Consider the following 16,080-nt stretch of genomic DNA (forward strand, 5'->3'; position numbering starts at 1 on the left):
GTGCTATGAACATTGGGGTGCTTGTATTTTTTCGAATTAGAGTTTCCTCTAGATATATACTCAGGAGTGGGATTGCTGGATCATATGTTAAGTCTATTTTCAGTTTTTTAAGGCATCTCCATACTGTTTTCCAAATGGCTGCACCAAACTACATTCTCACCAACAGTGTAGGAGGGATTCCTTTTCTTCACACCCTCTCCAGCATTTATCATTTGTGGACATTTTAATGATAACCATTGGACTGGTGTGAGGTGATACCTCATTGTGGTTTTGATTTGCATTTTTCTAATAATTAGCAACATTGAGCATCTTTTTATGTGTCTATCGGCCATCTGTATATCTTCATTGGAGAAATGTCTGTTTAGGTCTTCTGTCCATTTTTTTATTGGGTTGTTTGTTTTTTGTTGTTTTGTTGAGTTGTAAGAACTGTATATTCTGGAAATTAAGCCTTTGTCAGTTGCATCGTTTGCAAATATTTTCTTCAATTCTGAGGGATGTCTTTTTGTTTATAGTTTCCATTACTCTGCAACAACTTTTAAGTTTAATTAGATTCCATTTGTTTATTTTTGCTTTTATTTCTATTGCCTTGGTAGACTGACCTAGGAGAACACTGCTGCAACTTATGTCAAAGAATGTTTTGCCTATGTTCTCTTCTAGGAGATCTGTGGTGTCCTTTCTTTATGCTTAGGTCTTTAAGCCATTTTGCGTTTAGTTCTGTGTATGGTCTGAGGGAGTGTTCTAACTTCATTGATTTACATGCCACTGTCCAACTTTCCCACCACCTCTTGCTGAAGAGACTGTTTTTTTCTCCATTGAATATTCATGCTTGCTTTGTCATAGATTAATTGACCATAGGTGTGGGTTTATTTATTCCTGGGCTCTTTATTCTGTTCTGTTGATCCATGTGTCTGTTTTTATGCCAATACCATACTGTTTTGATTACTGTAGCTTTGTAGTATTGTCTGAAGTCTGTGAGGGTTAGTCTTCTTAAAAGCTTTGCTCTTTTTCTTCAGTATTGCTTTGGCAATTCTGGATCATTTGTCATTCCATATAAACTTTAGGATTATTTGTTCTAGTTTTGTGAAAACTGTCCCAGGTAGTTTGATAGGGATCATATTAAATCTGTAGATTGTTTTGGGTAGTATGGCCATTTTAACAAATTTCTTCCAATCCAAGAGTGTGGGATATCTTTCCATTTCTTTAAATCATCTTTGATTTTCTTAAACAATATTTTATAGTCTCTGTGTATGTATATTACCTCCTTGGTCAGGCTTATTCTTAAGTGTTTTTTGTTTTTGTGATATGATTTTAAGTTAAGAAAATTTTTTTTCTGATATTTCATTGTTAAAGAAATGCAACAGATTTCTGAATGTTAGTCTTGTATCCTGATACATTGCTGGATGCATCTATCAGCTCTAGTAGTTTTTGTGTGGATTCTTTAGGGTTTTCTATATATAGTATCATGTCAACTGCACATAGTGACAATTTTACCACTTCCCTTCCAATTTGGATACCTTTCATTTCTTTCTCTTTTCTGACTGCTAAGGCTAGGACTTCCAATACTATGCTGAATGGAAGTGGTGGAGTGGGCATCCTTGTATTGTTCAAGGTTTTAGTGGGAAAGCTTTCAACTTTCCACCATTGAGTATTATGTTGGCTGTGGGTTTGTCATAAACAGCTTTTATTATGTTGAGATCTATACACTCTATACCCACTTTGGTAAGAGTTTATCATAAATGGATGTTGAATTTTATCAAATGTTTTTTCTGCATCTGTTGAGATGATCATGTGGTCTTTGTCCTCCCTTTTGTTGATATGGTATATCACATTGATTGATTTGCATATGCTGAAACATTCTTGTGTCCCTGGGATGAATCCAGCTTGATCTTAGTATATGATATTTTTTATGTGTTGTTGTATTCAGTTTGCTAATATTTTGTTGAGAATTTTGCATCTACATTCATCAAAGATATTGGCCTATAATTTTAATTATTGGTAGTGTCTTTGTCTGGTTGTGGTATCAGGGTGATGATGGCTTCACAGAATGAGTTTGGGAGTGTTCCCTGTTCTTCAGTCTTTTGGAAGAGTCTGAGAAAGACTCGCACAAGTTCTTCTTTGTATGTTTAGTTGAATTCCCAGTGAAGCCATCCAGTCCTGGACTTTTGTTTGCAGATAGTTCAGGTCCTGACATGATCTTTTTTTTTTGTCCCACCCTATTAAGTGGAGATTTTTCTTGTAGCTTTGCTAGTATAAGATCTTCTGCCAGAGGCTAGTGGGTATTCTGTGAGAATTGTTCCACATGTAGATGTATCTCTGATGTTTTTGCAGGAGGAGGAGAGCTCTGGGTCAATCTCTTCAACCATCTTGAATCCCCTCTCCAAGAACTTTAAATTAGACAGAGGTGCTGTAATTCTGTTTAACCAAACACGGATTGATTTACAGTCCATTATGTTCTCCAGGAAGTTTGCAAAATGAACTGCTTAATATTAATTTAGGAACATAGTATTACTTGTGAAACTTTAATCAACTACATTTAAAACATATGCTCTGAATTGCAGGCCAATTGAAGAATATCAATAAAAATTTAAGCATCTATTCAGATGTGACTGTTGGGGCCCAAAGCTTGACCCTGGGTGAGACTGGACCCAATATATGAGTATCACCCCAAGATCTTTTTCAAACTGACATACAAAAGACTTGGGAAGAGATTCAAGGCAAAAATAATCCTTAAAATCTCTTCTAAAGTCCTAAAATTTGAAGAACTTTTTTCAGAAATAGGACAGAATGCCCCGTAATGAAAAGTGAAAGAAATGAGGTTGACACTGTGGGAATAACTCTTTCCAGAAGTCACTGCAGCCGTCCTCCAGCACCAGAAAAACAGGCTTCCAGGACACCTGGAATCAACTACCATTCTGAGCACTTTTAAGGATCTGAAAATTATATAATTAGAACTCATTAAATAAAAAAAATTTTCACCTGTGTTTTCTAGATTTAGAGTTTAGATTTTCAAAAGCAGGATAAGAAAGGTAGTCTAGGGGCTCAATTTACAACTTTGAAGCCAAGTTCTATTTTGGTAATACTCAGTTGAGAAATTTGAAACCTAATTCAGGTTTTCCTTTAGCTCATGAAATAATGTTTGCCTCCTCATTCTGGATTATTTCTGAAAGTCTTTATTATCATTTTGTATTCTTCAAATGTATGGAGTTACAGTTTGGGAATCCTTTCACTGTGACTAGTCAGCATCAGTGATGGAGGAAAGAAAGAGGTCTGGTGAGAGAAAGGAGAGCTGAAACTTCAGACTAAAAAGGTCTTATGATAATTTGAAGGTTTAAAATATCTGTAACATCCAAGACCCACTGCTATATAAAAATATTCCACAGTCATCACAATAAAACTACCTGTTAGCTTAAGTATTCCTCTCCTCTGACAGATGACATGAGGATCAGGTAAGTACCTTACTCCTGGTGGGTCTGATAGTAGATGCTGTCTCTAGAAGAGGAGATGTCAACTGAAGTAGGTGTGTTTTGTTTTGGAAGCCATTTGTGTCTCCAGGTCCATTTATTCATTCAGCAAGGATTTATCAAGCGGCTACCATGTGCCCAGAGATGCTGTAGTTCTTGGTAATGTAGCTGTGAACAAAAGCGATTGAAAAAAAAAAAAAGCAACCCCAAAAAACCCTTCCTGAAGCTTAGTTAGGAGAGACTAAATAATAAATTTTTTTATAGTGGTGATAAGAAAAATGGTGAAAAAAACAGGAAAGTGGGCTAGGGGATAGGTCAGCTTGGGTGGGTTGACATTTAGACTGAGATGGTCAGACCTGTGGGTGTCTGGGGAAAGGGGTAGGCTGAGGGAGCAGCACGAGCCAAGGCCCCGTGGGATGTTCACCAGGCACCGCTGCGGCTGTGTGGAGTGAGCAAGAGGGGGGTCAACGATGACTCCAAGGTTTTGAGTAACTGGAGGAATGGGAGAAGTGTGTGCTTGGGGAGTGATGTGTAGCTTTCTAAGGCTTCTGGATTAGTTCACTAGAAGGGAATGCCAGCATTTGAGGGTGAGGCTCAATCTCATCAGCACTTGGTGCCCATCCTCACCACAGGCACAGACGCCTGCCCTCCCGTCTCCGCTGAGTCTCCGTTCTACTCTCTGAACTTCCTGGTCATCTTCTCCGGTGCCTTCCCAAGGAACTCCACTGTTTGCACAGAAGACTGCAGTTCTTACCCTGTAATTCAGGGTCTCTTCATATACTTTTCCATCCTTTTTGTCCACCAGTCCCTTTCATGTCTCTGAAAATGCAGACCAACTGGACCCTGCAGGCTCTCAGACTTTGATACTGTTCTTCCTACAATGCTCTTCATCTCTAACTTCACAGTTCTGTCTTCAAAACTCAACCTAAATGTCCCTTTCATGATTTTTCTAAATATTTCACTGCTGCAACGACTTCCTTTTATTACAGTTATCTACATCTTTTCATCACCAGGCTGCCTTGTCTGAGGGGAAGACATGTCTCTGATTCATTTGGATTTCAGAGCACTCAATGTAGTACCTAGAATGAGTATCTGACTGGCACTTCCATTATCTGGAGTTGATTAAAATCCAGGGGACTATGAAATGGAATATAGAATTAGAAATGAAATATGGAATTAATCCATTGGAACATGCCCTACATCGTAATGCACACTTAACACTAAAATTTTGGATGAGTGATAAATGAGTGAGGATAAAGTCATAAAGTGGTAGATAAATAGTGCTGGTCATTCCTTGGAATAAGATGAACTTTTCCATCCAAGCAAACCTTGCCTTACTAGTGTCTTCTGCAACTTACTGTGAACTGATGACTTTTAATTTTAAAATTAGTCACATTATTTTCTCTCAGTGGATGTTCTTTGTTATCGTTCCTATGTTTCTGTTGTGTGTCCTGCGAAGTAGATCCCCCACCTCCCCAAACCTGCCTACTCAAAAAGAAAAAATGATCCTGATAAACATGAACACAATGAGACTGTTTCTCCTCAGGTTCCTCTATGGACTGATGATTGTCTATACATAGCCTTCATTTTCTTTTCATTTCACTAAAACAATGCTTAAGGTATGAATTGCAATTAGGAAATAAACTGCCAAAGGAAAAGCAAAGAACTCTTTCTATAAACTTCTGAGACTAGAGTTCTTTAGACACGTCATGCTTACTGCGCTCTGTGTGTTCACATTATTTAGACTTAATTTTAGGAGGTGAATGCCTGGTTCTCCCCACCCTTTTAGTTCTTCTTTTTTTTTTTAGTACCAAAAAGGAGGTACACACTCCAATATGTTCCAGTTTCAGAAAAACACCCTGAAAATTCTAGTACTTGTGGTGGTAACATTGGAAAGTATTTTAAAATAATTCATTGCAGGACCAGGAATAACTGAAAATACAAAGATAAAATTTAATTTCACTAGAATGTATGTTTCATGGCCATTGAATTCCAACAACCCTTTAGTTTGAAAGCTATTTTTCAAGTTGGAAATTGGACACAGAGAAATTTCCTTTATCACAGGTGAAAACCTACCTGTAGGGGTTGAAATTTTTCTCCAAATGAACCATACTTCTCTCCTTGTGCAAATAAATAATATTGGAAAGAGAATGGAAGTCTTGAAGTAGCAGGAAATGAAAAGAACAGAAGAGTAAGAGGGGCTCAGTGAGGCAGCTAGTCTTGAAGTGGCACTCCAAATATTTTATTTCCACCAGGTAGAGTATCTACATTTTCTAACATCAGTATAGTTGGTTTTCTTTTTAAATCATCATTGGGCTCTGTAATGTAACTTTACATCATATATTATTAACATTTATAACTGTAAGAAATGCTTGAAATTACTTCTGTATGTGATCGAAGTATAAATTTTGCCAAAAAGATATACTGGGTGTCACTGTACAGATTTATCTTACATATTTTATGCTGCAGTGTTAGAAATCTGTTATAACAAATCTTAACAGTGTCACGCCTCTGTACAGTTTTCCTTAAAAAAAAAGAGAAGCCAATGTACTTGTAAACAGTATACTGTGAGATGAAAATTTGACAATTCCTAAATATCATCTCAACGCACACAAACCACAAGATTCTCCCACCTGTGTGGTCATTTTACATTGCAAGAGACCCCTGCAGACAACATTATAAAAGGCAACGTTGTTAAAGGGCCCTGGCAGCCAACTTCGTGCTGCTGGAGTCAGTGCTGCAGCCACTGCCAGTTTCCTCAGTGGCTTGAGGTTGTAAGTTGATTCCACCAAGGCAAACGTCAAGTAATTTGACTTTGTCCAGATGACTGAACAGCCAGACTTCTCAACCACTCCTTTCACGGGGATGGCTGGGCTCTGGTCACTTCACCTGCAGGTCAGTCAGGGCATCGGAGAGCTCCTCGTCGGCCTGTGCGGAGACGCTTGCCGGTGTGACATGGAGATGGATGTCGTACTGCTGGTCCAGGCCAAGGTAGCAGTCGCTCATGAAATACAGTGTGTAAATATACCTCAAATATAAAAATGGAGCAAAAATGTAAAGCCACTCTTCTCATCACAGTCATAGTCAACTCTTTTGGAACTCTAGGGTTAAGATTCTGCTTACCTGCCTGGTACCTCAGGGGTATAAAAAGAGATGGAGACCACGTGATGATTTCGGACATATCCCACTCTTTTCAAAGCGATAAGTTCTTTCTTATCCACTTCTCCGAGTATCAAAAACCATCCTTCATCTTTTGATTTGGGAAATCGAGGTGCGACTGCATGGCTGTCTTGCTTTCCCTGTAAACCCACACACGCACACACAAACCCCATTAATAACAGCCAGATTTTCTATACCACTCGGTTGTGGTTAAAAGGCTATGTTGTCTTACCTGAAGGCCATGAATCTTCATGTTTTGGTGTGTTCATGATCTACACCATTTTTTAAGATTCTCAAAGCACCGTATAGACACTACGTTGTGGCTATAACCACCAGAATTATTTGGCTCTGTTAGAACAGAAAGCCCTGAATCTTGACATCAAACTAACATATTCTCACACCATTCTTCTATGAAATTAACACTCCATTTGCAGGTGAACAAACTGAGAGACAACCATGTTAAGCAAATTTTCCAAAGTCTTAAATCTACAAGAGACTGATGCTTAGGAAAAAGTCAATCCAGCCTAGACACTGGACCTTGAGATAATAAGTACTATGTCAGATAAACATCTTCCCTGCCCCAACCCAAGAATAAAACCCATATGAAAAAGCACATATTCTAATATGGTGATATTAAGAAGTCCTTTCTCTGAGGAATGGGAATTGTAAAGCCAAGCAATTTATAAAAACATATTAATCATCACAATCCAAGATTAGATATCATGATAGTGATAGGACTTGAAGTCTTTATGTTAGGTTGATTTTACAAAATACAAGATTATTCTAGAGATTCTTTAAGACAAAGACTTTCTGGTGTAAAATGTACAAATAATGACATGTACTAATAGTGATGTGCACTTAATCCGACTTTGCTCAACCTTTTACAGGGAGATGTTTCACTTAAGGCATTTTTAAAGAGAGGTCAGAGAGCAATGTATTTTTACAGCATTTAGAAACAAACTTAAGAGGTTTTTTTAGCATGATTAAATCTAATTTTAAAGCACTAATATTAAGGTGAAAATCTTGTTGTCAGAAATATTTGCACAGGCCTCACAATTAAGTTGTCCCCTGTTAGTGCTCTCCAGGTGCCTTAGACACACACCTCAGTACAGTGTGGTAAGTTGTTCGGGTGTTTTTTTGTTGAGACCATGAGCCCCCTGAGGCTGGGGCACATTGCTTAGCTATGTTGACAGGCATAGCTTCTGTCAGGGTGTCTGCACAGGTCAGGGCAAAGAGAACAAGCATTGAAATCAGACAACTCTCTGCTCCAAGCCCACTCATGTTTTCAGACTGTAGGTCCTTGGCAAATCGTAACTCCCCAAGTTCCATCATTCTGTAAAATGGGGAATCACACCTCCTCACAGGGCAGCTATAAAAAATTTTTTTTTCTTCAAGATTTTATCTGTATGATTATTAGTGCTTTTTTTTTGTAAGTTGGGATACATTAAATCATCTATAAATATTTTTATTAAAGCCTCTGAAATGCCAGAGGCCAATCAGTTTATACTTACACCAACTGATTTTTAGAATTAGAAATCAAATGAGATGAGACTTGAAGGCACAGTACTGAAAAGACACTGTTAACGACAGTAAGTTCCTGTGCATTTTGTGTGTGAAAACAGAGGGAATGGTGTTAATGAACCTCACTCCCCAAGGGGCTGATTATAGATATGGGAAAGCCCCTGAATTTCATATTTTGATTGTTATGGTCTGAAAACCAATCTGCTCACACGCTGTGTACTAAAATTCTTAAGAGGCCAAATAGTTATTTTTGGTGTCTTAGGCAACAAAAAAGAGCACAGTAACTTAAAAGTACTGTAAACTTTTGGCCTGTGTGAATGGCGACAAAGCTCTCATATACATTTGAATGAAGGAAGCAGGAGCTGTGGCAAGTGAGGCACAGAAAAGCTTAGCGTCTTCTCCATCTGGAGTGCTGGGTAAAAGTCTAGATTTTGAGATTCCTTTGGAGCCTTGAGATTCTGATGCAGTCAGTCTGGCATAGAGTCAAGGAATCTGCCCTCTAAAAGGTACTCTAGAAAACTCTGCTGGACTGAGTCTACAGACCGTACTTTGAGAACAGGATTCCAGACATCATATTGTGATGTCAGGTGGGTATTCTGGGATTGAAAAATGGCACATGAGAACTGATTAATTTCAGAAGACCGACTCTTACTGCTTAAGGCCAGTTGATGAAGCGGGATTCATGAATGGCACGGACACATGAGTAATTAAACAGATATGTGTGCTAGGGCATGCTGGTATCTGGTGTGAAGCATTTGAGAATGGAAACCAAACACTATACCTTGTGGAACCCAGTGCTGACTCTCTGCAAGCTGACTTGAAGCACATACTCCTGATCAGCATGCAATTTGACCCATTTGTTGTCGCTGCGTTTGTCTGAAGTCACAGTTGTGATGGGGAGTTCATCGTGTCCTTCCTCTGAGTCATCCCACCAGCCTTTAACGCTTAAGCCAATATCTATCACCGGCAAATGAGATAAGAAATTCCATGCCTGGATAAAGAGGTAATAAATGGTTAATGCGAAATGTAGTAATCAACTAAGAAATAGTGAGCTTTACAAAAACCAGCCTGTTTGTTTTGAGATTAATTCTGGATTCAGTGCAGTTGTAAGAAATCAAACAGATCCCGGGCACCATTTCCCCAGTTCCCCCAATGGTAGCATTTTTCAAAACTGAAGTACAGTATTAATATCAGGGTATTAACATTGATACAATCCACAGCTCTTGTTCAGATCTCCCAGTTTTTCATGTACTCGTCTGTTACATGTAAAAATAGTGTGCTTTTAATCTTTTTAAAGTCCCTTTAAAAACAACCTAAAAAGTATTAATTATTATCTAAACTTATGACCCCTTTATTGTAAATCCCTACTAGTTATTGAGTGGCTATTGACTATACTAAAAAATAAGTTTTAAAATAATTGTTGTTGAACTGGTTTTAGAGAAGCTTCTAGTCTAACGTTTATGTGACTTCTAAGGCAGAGAGCGTGACTTGGGGATGTAACGGAAACCTGAAAAAAATGTGATGCAATTGTTGTCAGTCAGCATCAACCACTGACCATTTATTGTACAAAATGGTTTTTTTTTGGTCCATATTCTAAATCATTCTGAAAGGAAAACATTTCATATGTCTGTATATCAAAAGGAACCCTATAAATCTAGGGTTCTTTCTAGAAACAAATATGTATTTTTGGCATTATTATTTTGAGAATACCAATTAGAATGACACATATTAAAGGGGTAGAAAGTATTTTACCAATTTTATTCTTGCTCTTTTAATTGAAAATATTTGTCAGAAATCAAAATGCAAATACTAAGTGCTTATCATTGTTGAATAAATGAATGAATTCTCAAGTCTACAGCAAAGATGTAACAAAATAAACTTAATGTCCTCAGATAGTTAACTCATCTTTTTCTAACATTTACAATTATGTAGCAAATATCACTGTCAGTCAAGAAAACTTCTTTATAGGCTGTATTATCTGTTGTTACCTTCTAAGGTTTTAAAAGTACATGAATGTTTTAATTTTGATTTTCTTTTCATTTCTTTAATGTACACCATAGGTTTCCTTATAGGCTCTGATTTCCTGTTTGCTAAGACTTCAGTGCTGCTGAGTCTACCTAATTGAAATGAAGAAGCGTTGATGAATCAAACTACCCCTTAGGAATTCAAAAAATGTAAATCCAATGCAAATTTTCATTCCAACTCCAATCCTATAACTTGTGAATCTGAAATTATGTTTGGAATAGATCTGGAAATAGTCAAGCCATAGAATGGTCTACACTGTGCTTCAAGGTACAGATGCTGGCCCATCCCCTGCTAGAACTGACAGTCACGGAGCCTGGAAGCTGTGCCACTTAGATGTGATTCTCAGACTGCCCAGGGTGGAAAAGTAATCAAGGGACAACAAATACACAATTTCTGTAAAGCATTTAACTTTGTGACACAAGACACATTTACCATATGAAGCAAGATTTCATATGTTTCTTGTACCTTTAAATGAGTTATCAATATGTCTTAATTATTGGCAACTTGGAATTTTTACAAAGCCTTCAAAAGTCAGATCTGGCTTTTATATATTTGTAATCTTTTGTAGCTCTTAATTTTACTTTCAATCTTCAATGCATATACATATATTTGTTGTGTGTATGTATCTGTACATACATGTATATACAAAATACACACATACATGTATGTAAATAAAACAAGAGCTGTTTTTAAAGAAATTGCTAAGACATTTCAATACCAGCCAAACATATTTATCTGAGGATTAATCTTCATCTATTGAATCAGGCAAGAGCACTACCATGCATACAATTATTTAATTAGCAGCCAAATCCTCTGCCAGTCAGCAGCCGTTCCAGGCATACTGATGGGGTAGAAGATGCAAATCTCACAGTCGTACTGCTTTTTCTCATTACTACTGCAATTAGCACTTAAATTGATGCTTTAAACATACTAATTTCTGGAATAATTCAGGATTTGTATGTTACCTGGGATCGCCTCACTGCAGAGCCGACACCAGATTGCTCTGCAAATTGAAGCACTTTTGAGCCAAATAACCATCATCATATCAGACCGAGCCAATTTGCATTTGGTTTTAAAGATAACAGAATGGCAATTTATGCAAATAAATTAAGTAAGTTTACTTCTGAGTTCTCCCTGAACTAATTATAACAATGTTCTAATTTTTTATCACATCTAAAACTTGGCTTGAAATCACTGTATATTATGTTAGAAATCTGTTGTTGCTAATAGAAGCCTTGTTTTGATTTAAATATATTGTTTTTATTCATAATTTTGATGGTAATTTAGTTAGAAAGGTAGGCACTTATTATGAATATTTAACCAGTTTTTGGTGCCAATTCTGGGTTCAACAGAAATTGAACAATCAGACTTTAGTGCCCGTTAAAAATTTTCCAAGTCTTGCTCAAAAATAAGTTCCACTGGAAAAAAAATGACATGGTTTAGAAGTTTCTTTATTTTAATACCTGCATTTGCAAGTAAGTATGTTAATTATGTTATAAATCCTGAACATTTCACTTTGACATGTTTAGGGTAAAATTGCTTAAGACTTAGAAGTCTATATACGCCAAATATTTCTGGCATTGTTCATTCATATTTTTGGCCTTTGCAGAGATAGTTTGGAGCAAAGACCTACGTTGTCTTTCACAAGGTAGATTTAGACTTATATCCAAGCTATATGAAATATAAATATAAATATAAATATAAATATAAATATAAATATAAATATAAATATATTTGAAGGGGTATTTTTGGAACAATAAAGTGATTCAAAAAAGGGGAGGAGGCATAAAAAAGTAATTGAGGGAATTGTGTGAAAATATACACGGGTGTAAAAAAAGAAAACCCACCCTGAGGAAGGGATTAGAAGGGCGTCTGAGCCATCCAGCCTGGTCACGGGCAAGTCACAGCAGGCCCTTCTCAGCTGGCTTAACAGCACAGGGCCGAAGCTGTCTACGATGCAGACGCTCCTACTAATTATTGCTACTGTCGTTATTTATTTTATTTTTTAATGGAAGTACCAGGGATTGAAGCCAAGACCTCATGCAAGCTAAGCATGTGCTCTGCCACTGAGCTACACCCACCCCCTTGCTGTCATTATTTTTAATATCATTTATTGAGCTCTTATTCTGTATCAGGAACTATATAAAGCAGTTTACATAACATCCTGCTTAGTCTTCGCAAGAACTTCGTGAGACAGGTGTAATGTTCTCACGTTCATAATGACCGTTAGTAAATGGCAGACGGAATTTAAGCCCAGGAGAGTCTGACTCCAAAACCAACACTCTAAGTTAGAAAACTCATGGTATAGCTGCCCAGACAGAGTGAGGGAGTGTCAACACATGGAACTGATGGACGTACCTGCTTCAGTTTTGGGGCAGGTAGCTCTTTTTCTATCATGGAGCTGAATATGTGGTCTTTCCCTCCGCAGGCGTGGATCAGTTCAGGAAGGCACTCAATGAAGCCATGGAATCCAGCATGTGGGCCCTTTATACCTGAGCTCCATTTCCTAAGAAATAATATCAACACCAACCACTAATTCTTTCAGAGCACCATTGGGATTTTCTGACAATGATGGTTTATATAATTAGAACAGTTTTTTAAAATTAAAGTTACTGTATAACTTTTTAAAGGTCACTATTGTTAAGTTTCAAAATCAGCCAGCATCTTCTAAGATATCAATCCTAGGCAGTTTTGCTACCATGACATAAAATGTGTAAATCATATGTGAGCTCAGAAAATAATGAGTGTTCACAGACAGTTGGTGTCTTCCTATAGGAAGGCACTAATGTGTGCTAATGCTTCCATGTGGATAAAGTACTGAACTGGAGCTCTGATATGTTTTTAATGGGTGCAGGCAAATTTCTCTAGTGTAACTACTTGAATAAATTTTTCATTGTAAGTTTTTGGGAACATACAATTAAAAGTACATTTTGGGAATATTTGAGATTTATAGCTTAAATAGGGCCAGATCACAGGAACGGAGTTGACCTAAATCTTCCAATTTCCTGTTTATACAGCAAGATGAACAATATTATTGAAATGGACGAATACAGCACTTTTCTGGGTAACAACAAAGAACTGGAGCGAATCTCCTAGGCCCCAAACAGTTTCCATAACAGACCCGCGTGCTGTGTTGGGTTAGTACCCTTATGTGTCTCCTTTACTGCTGAAACCCAGCTCCCATAACTTTTAGTACCATGTTGGAAGGGTTCCTGACACTGAGCTGCAGATATAGGAGGTACCTGCTTTCCCCCCGTGCCACCTGCTGCTGGTGTGGCTCACTCTCTGAATGTGCCTTTTAGTTTCCAGGGACGTCCCATGGTGGGGACTCAAGCACCATGGAAACAACTGCCCTGGAACCCAGGATACTTCACTCAAATTGAGGGACTTTCCTGAGGAGACCCCATGTGTGCCTGAGGTTCTGGCTGGCGTATATCTCGAGCTGCCTCCAGGACAGATGCTCCTGGTCCAGCTGATGAGGGGGAGGCAGTGCATGATGGCAGGCACACCAGAATGTTTTGCCCATCTGCATGGCTGTGAACCAATATTCTGGCTGCAGAGTATCTCTCAACTGGTGTGAAAGAAACATTTTCATTTAAACACCGCAAACCTTGCTTGTAAGATGTACTGTTCTTTTCTTTGTAGCCATGTACATAGGACCTAAGAGTTGAGCAATTTTATGATAATATAAACTTTTCTTTTAAGCACAGGTTATATCTTGAGCTTCTGGCATATATAACACTCAGTTTTGGACATTTTGCAGATGCACAGTTTACTTTTGACAATAGATTTCTGATCCCTCAAATCTATTCTGCAATAACAGAAATTGGTAATTTATTTTACTTTGGATCACAAAGTACTTTAATAACATCTTTTAAAGTGAAGGCTGACATTGTAAAGTAATAAACAGTTAAAATGAAAATGTATTCCACGTTGCAAATGGAAACAATTTAATAGAAGGTTAAAATGAACTGTGGTTCAGTTTGAGATTGATGATCAAATTCCAGGTGAGAACATTAGGTCACTAGGCTGTATTTCCCTCTGGGAAACAGGGTTATTTTCACTGTAAAGAATCAATATTCTAGGCACATCATGAAATTCAAGTGACCACACATATAAAGGAAGTAATATTTTGAAATAAAAAAAAACCCAATTACATTGGAAATGAAAATAATTACCTGAAAATGTGAAGGTGGTGGTTTTCTATGTGTGGTATGGTAAGAAGAGAAGAGTCTTTCAACCACCGACCCTGGATCACCATCTGCACCAGATTGGTGATGTTCAGGACAGTCACCAGCCAGCCCTGGTGTGCAGCCACATCCAGCATTGCCTGAACAGGGAAAAGGCACATGTTACAAGGATACCATGACACTTGCCCGCTCTGATGTTAGCCTTAAGAAAAACCAAACAACTCCCCCTCCTCCACAAGCATCATACCTCTAAATTACTATTGATCAAAATAGAAACCAACTACAGTTAGACTGGAGGGAACACACTGGATTTCTCACAGTATGTACTGCACATCACGTCCTACAAAGTGCCAAATATCTAGCCTTTTCAGGTCAGCAAAGATAGCCGGATAATATTGGCAGCCAGTAATGAAGAGAAAAACTCAGTGTACTTGGAGAGCAAGTGCCTATACAATTCACTGGCTCGAGAGCACTAGCAGTTGCATTTAAAGGGTAAATCTCGGGTAGTGTTTTCCAAATTTAAAATCAATAATGGTAAGGTGATAGGAGGTCTTCTCGCCAGAAGTGTATTTTCCCCAAAGAGCAAGCTGAAGGCAGAGCCTGGGTTTTCAGTGAAAATAAGACACCGCACACGAAAGGGGGCAAGAACCTGTGGTGCATGTGAAATGCGGAGACGCTATTCAGATTAGTCTATACATTTAATCCAATGTTTTATGGACAAACAAATGGCTGCATTTGCTTAAGGCAAAACTAAACAGTGAAATCTTATTTAAACAAAGGAGAGGTTTACACAGGCAAAGCTATTTCAATTAAATTAGATTCTAGTGAATGCTGACTTAAAGACACATAAGTTAATATCATGATCTCAGGCAGCTACTTTATACAGTTTTAGGAGCACACTTTCTTGTTTTAGGAAATGAAGAGATGAAGGTTTAAGAGAAATTAGATGGACCTAGTAAATGCCTAAAGTCATATTTTACCGTTTCACTGGCAGCAAAGTATATACCAAATGTTGTACAAAATCTATTAGTACATTTCTAGAAATAGTCTTTAAAGGTCTATTGTATTAGTAAAATTAGTACTCTTGAGTCAGACATATTTTGTGAACTTCCTATTCTGGGTGCTCTAATTTACAAAAAGTAAAATAGTTTGAAAAACATCTGGCTAAACCAATCTGTGGTCTTTTTATAAACATTGCAGGGAAATGGTTCAACATCTCTGGATATCATGGCCACTGGGATGGAATGGTCAAATGGCTCTTAAGCGCCAATGAGTCTTCTAATTATACATCAGAAAGCCTGAGTATTGGTATAATAGATACACGTATACGTATGTGTATGTGTGCACATTAATGTGTATACCTGCACGAATGTATGTGTTTATAAACCTAGGGAAAATCTACTTCTGTCCTTCCTATTTCTCTGCAGAGCTCATTAAAACACTTTGCCTTTGAAGTATGTGAGACAAGCTGGTCATGACGCACACTACTCAGACAAAAATAAAAGTATTAGTTCACAAGTCACAACTCTTGAATTCTGGAAGCGAAGAGAAAAAGGAAAAGAGAAATGAATACTTATACCGAATGCAGTATCATGATGATGTTAGATGTTGTAATGTGGAGTAACTATGGTGACTGTACTTGTGATTTTTACATTACAACTTGAAATAAATTCCAGATCAAAAGCTCACATACTAGAAGAGCTAGATGGATGGACCATATGTTT

General features: G+C 37.6%; 1 protein-coding gene across 3 annotated transcripts in view; it reads right to left on the reverse strand.

The window, feature by feature from the left end:
• Positions 1-5,681: 5,681 nt before the first annotated feature.
• Positions 5,682-16,080, reverse strand: part of ASCC3 (activating signal cointegrator 1 complex subunit 3) — a 301,819-nt gene continuing 291,420 nt past the window's right edge. For all 3 annotated transcript variants that reach the window (XM_015235974.3, XM_072965658.1, XM_072965659.1), the window contains 5 exons: positions 14,345-14,496; positions 12,525-12,672; positions 8,923-9,132; positions 6,585-6,760; positions 5,682-6,489 (listed from right to left, as the gene is read on the reverse strand). In XM_015235974.3, coding sequence (XP_015091460.2) covers positions 6,342-6,489; positions 6,585-6,760; positions 8,923-9,132; positions 12,525-12,672; positions 14,345-14,496 — 834 coding nt within the window. In that variant the 3' untranslated portion in view covers positions 5,682-6,341. The remainder of the gene's footprint in view (positions 6,490-6,584; positions 6,761-8,922; positions 9,133-12,524; positions 12,673-14,344; positions 14,497-16,080) is intronic.

The sequence above is a fragment of the Vicugna pacos genome, chromosome 8 (genome assembly GCF_048564905.1).
Source record: "Vicugna pacos chromosome 8, VicPac4, whole genome shotgun sequence".
Lineage (NCBI taxonomy): Eukaryota > Metazoa > Chordata > Mammalia > Artiodactyla > Camelidae > Vicugna > Vicugna pacos.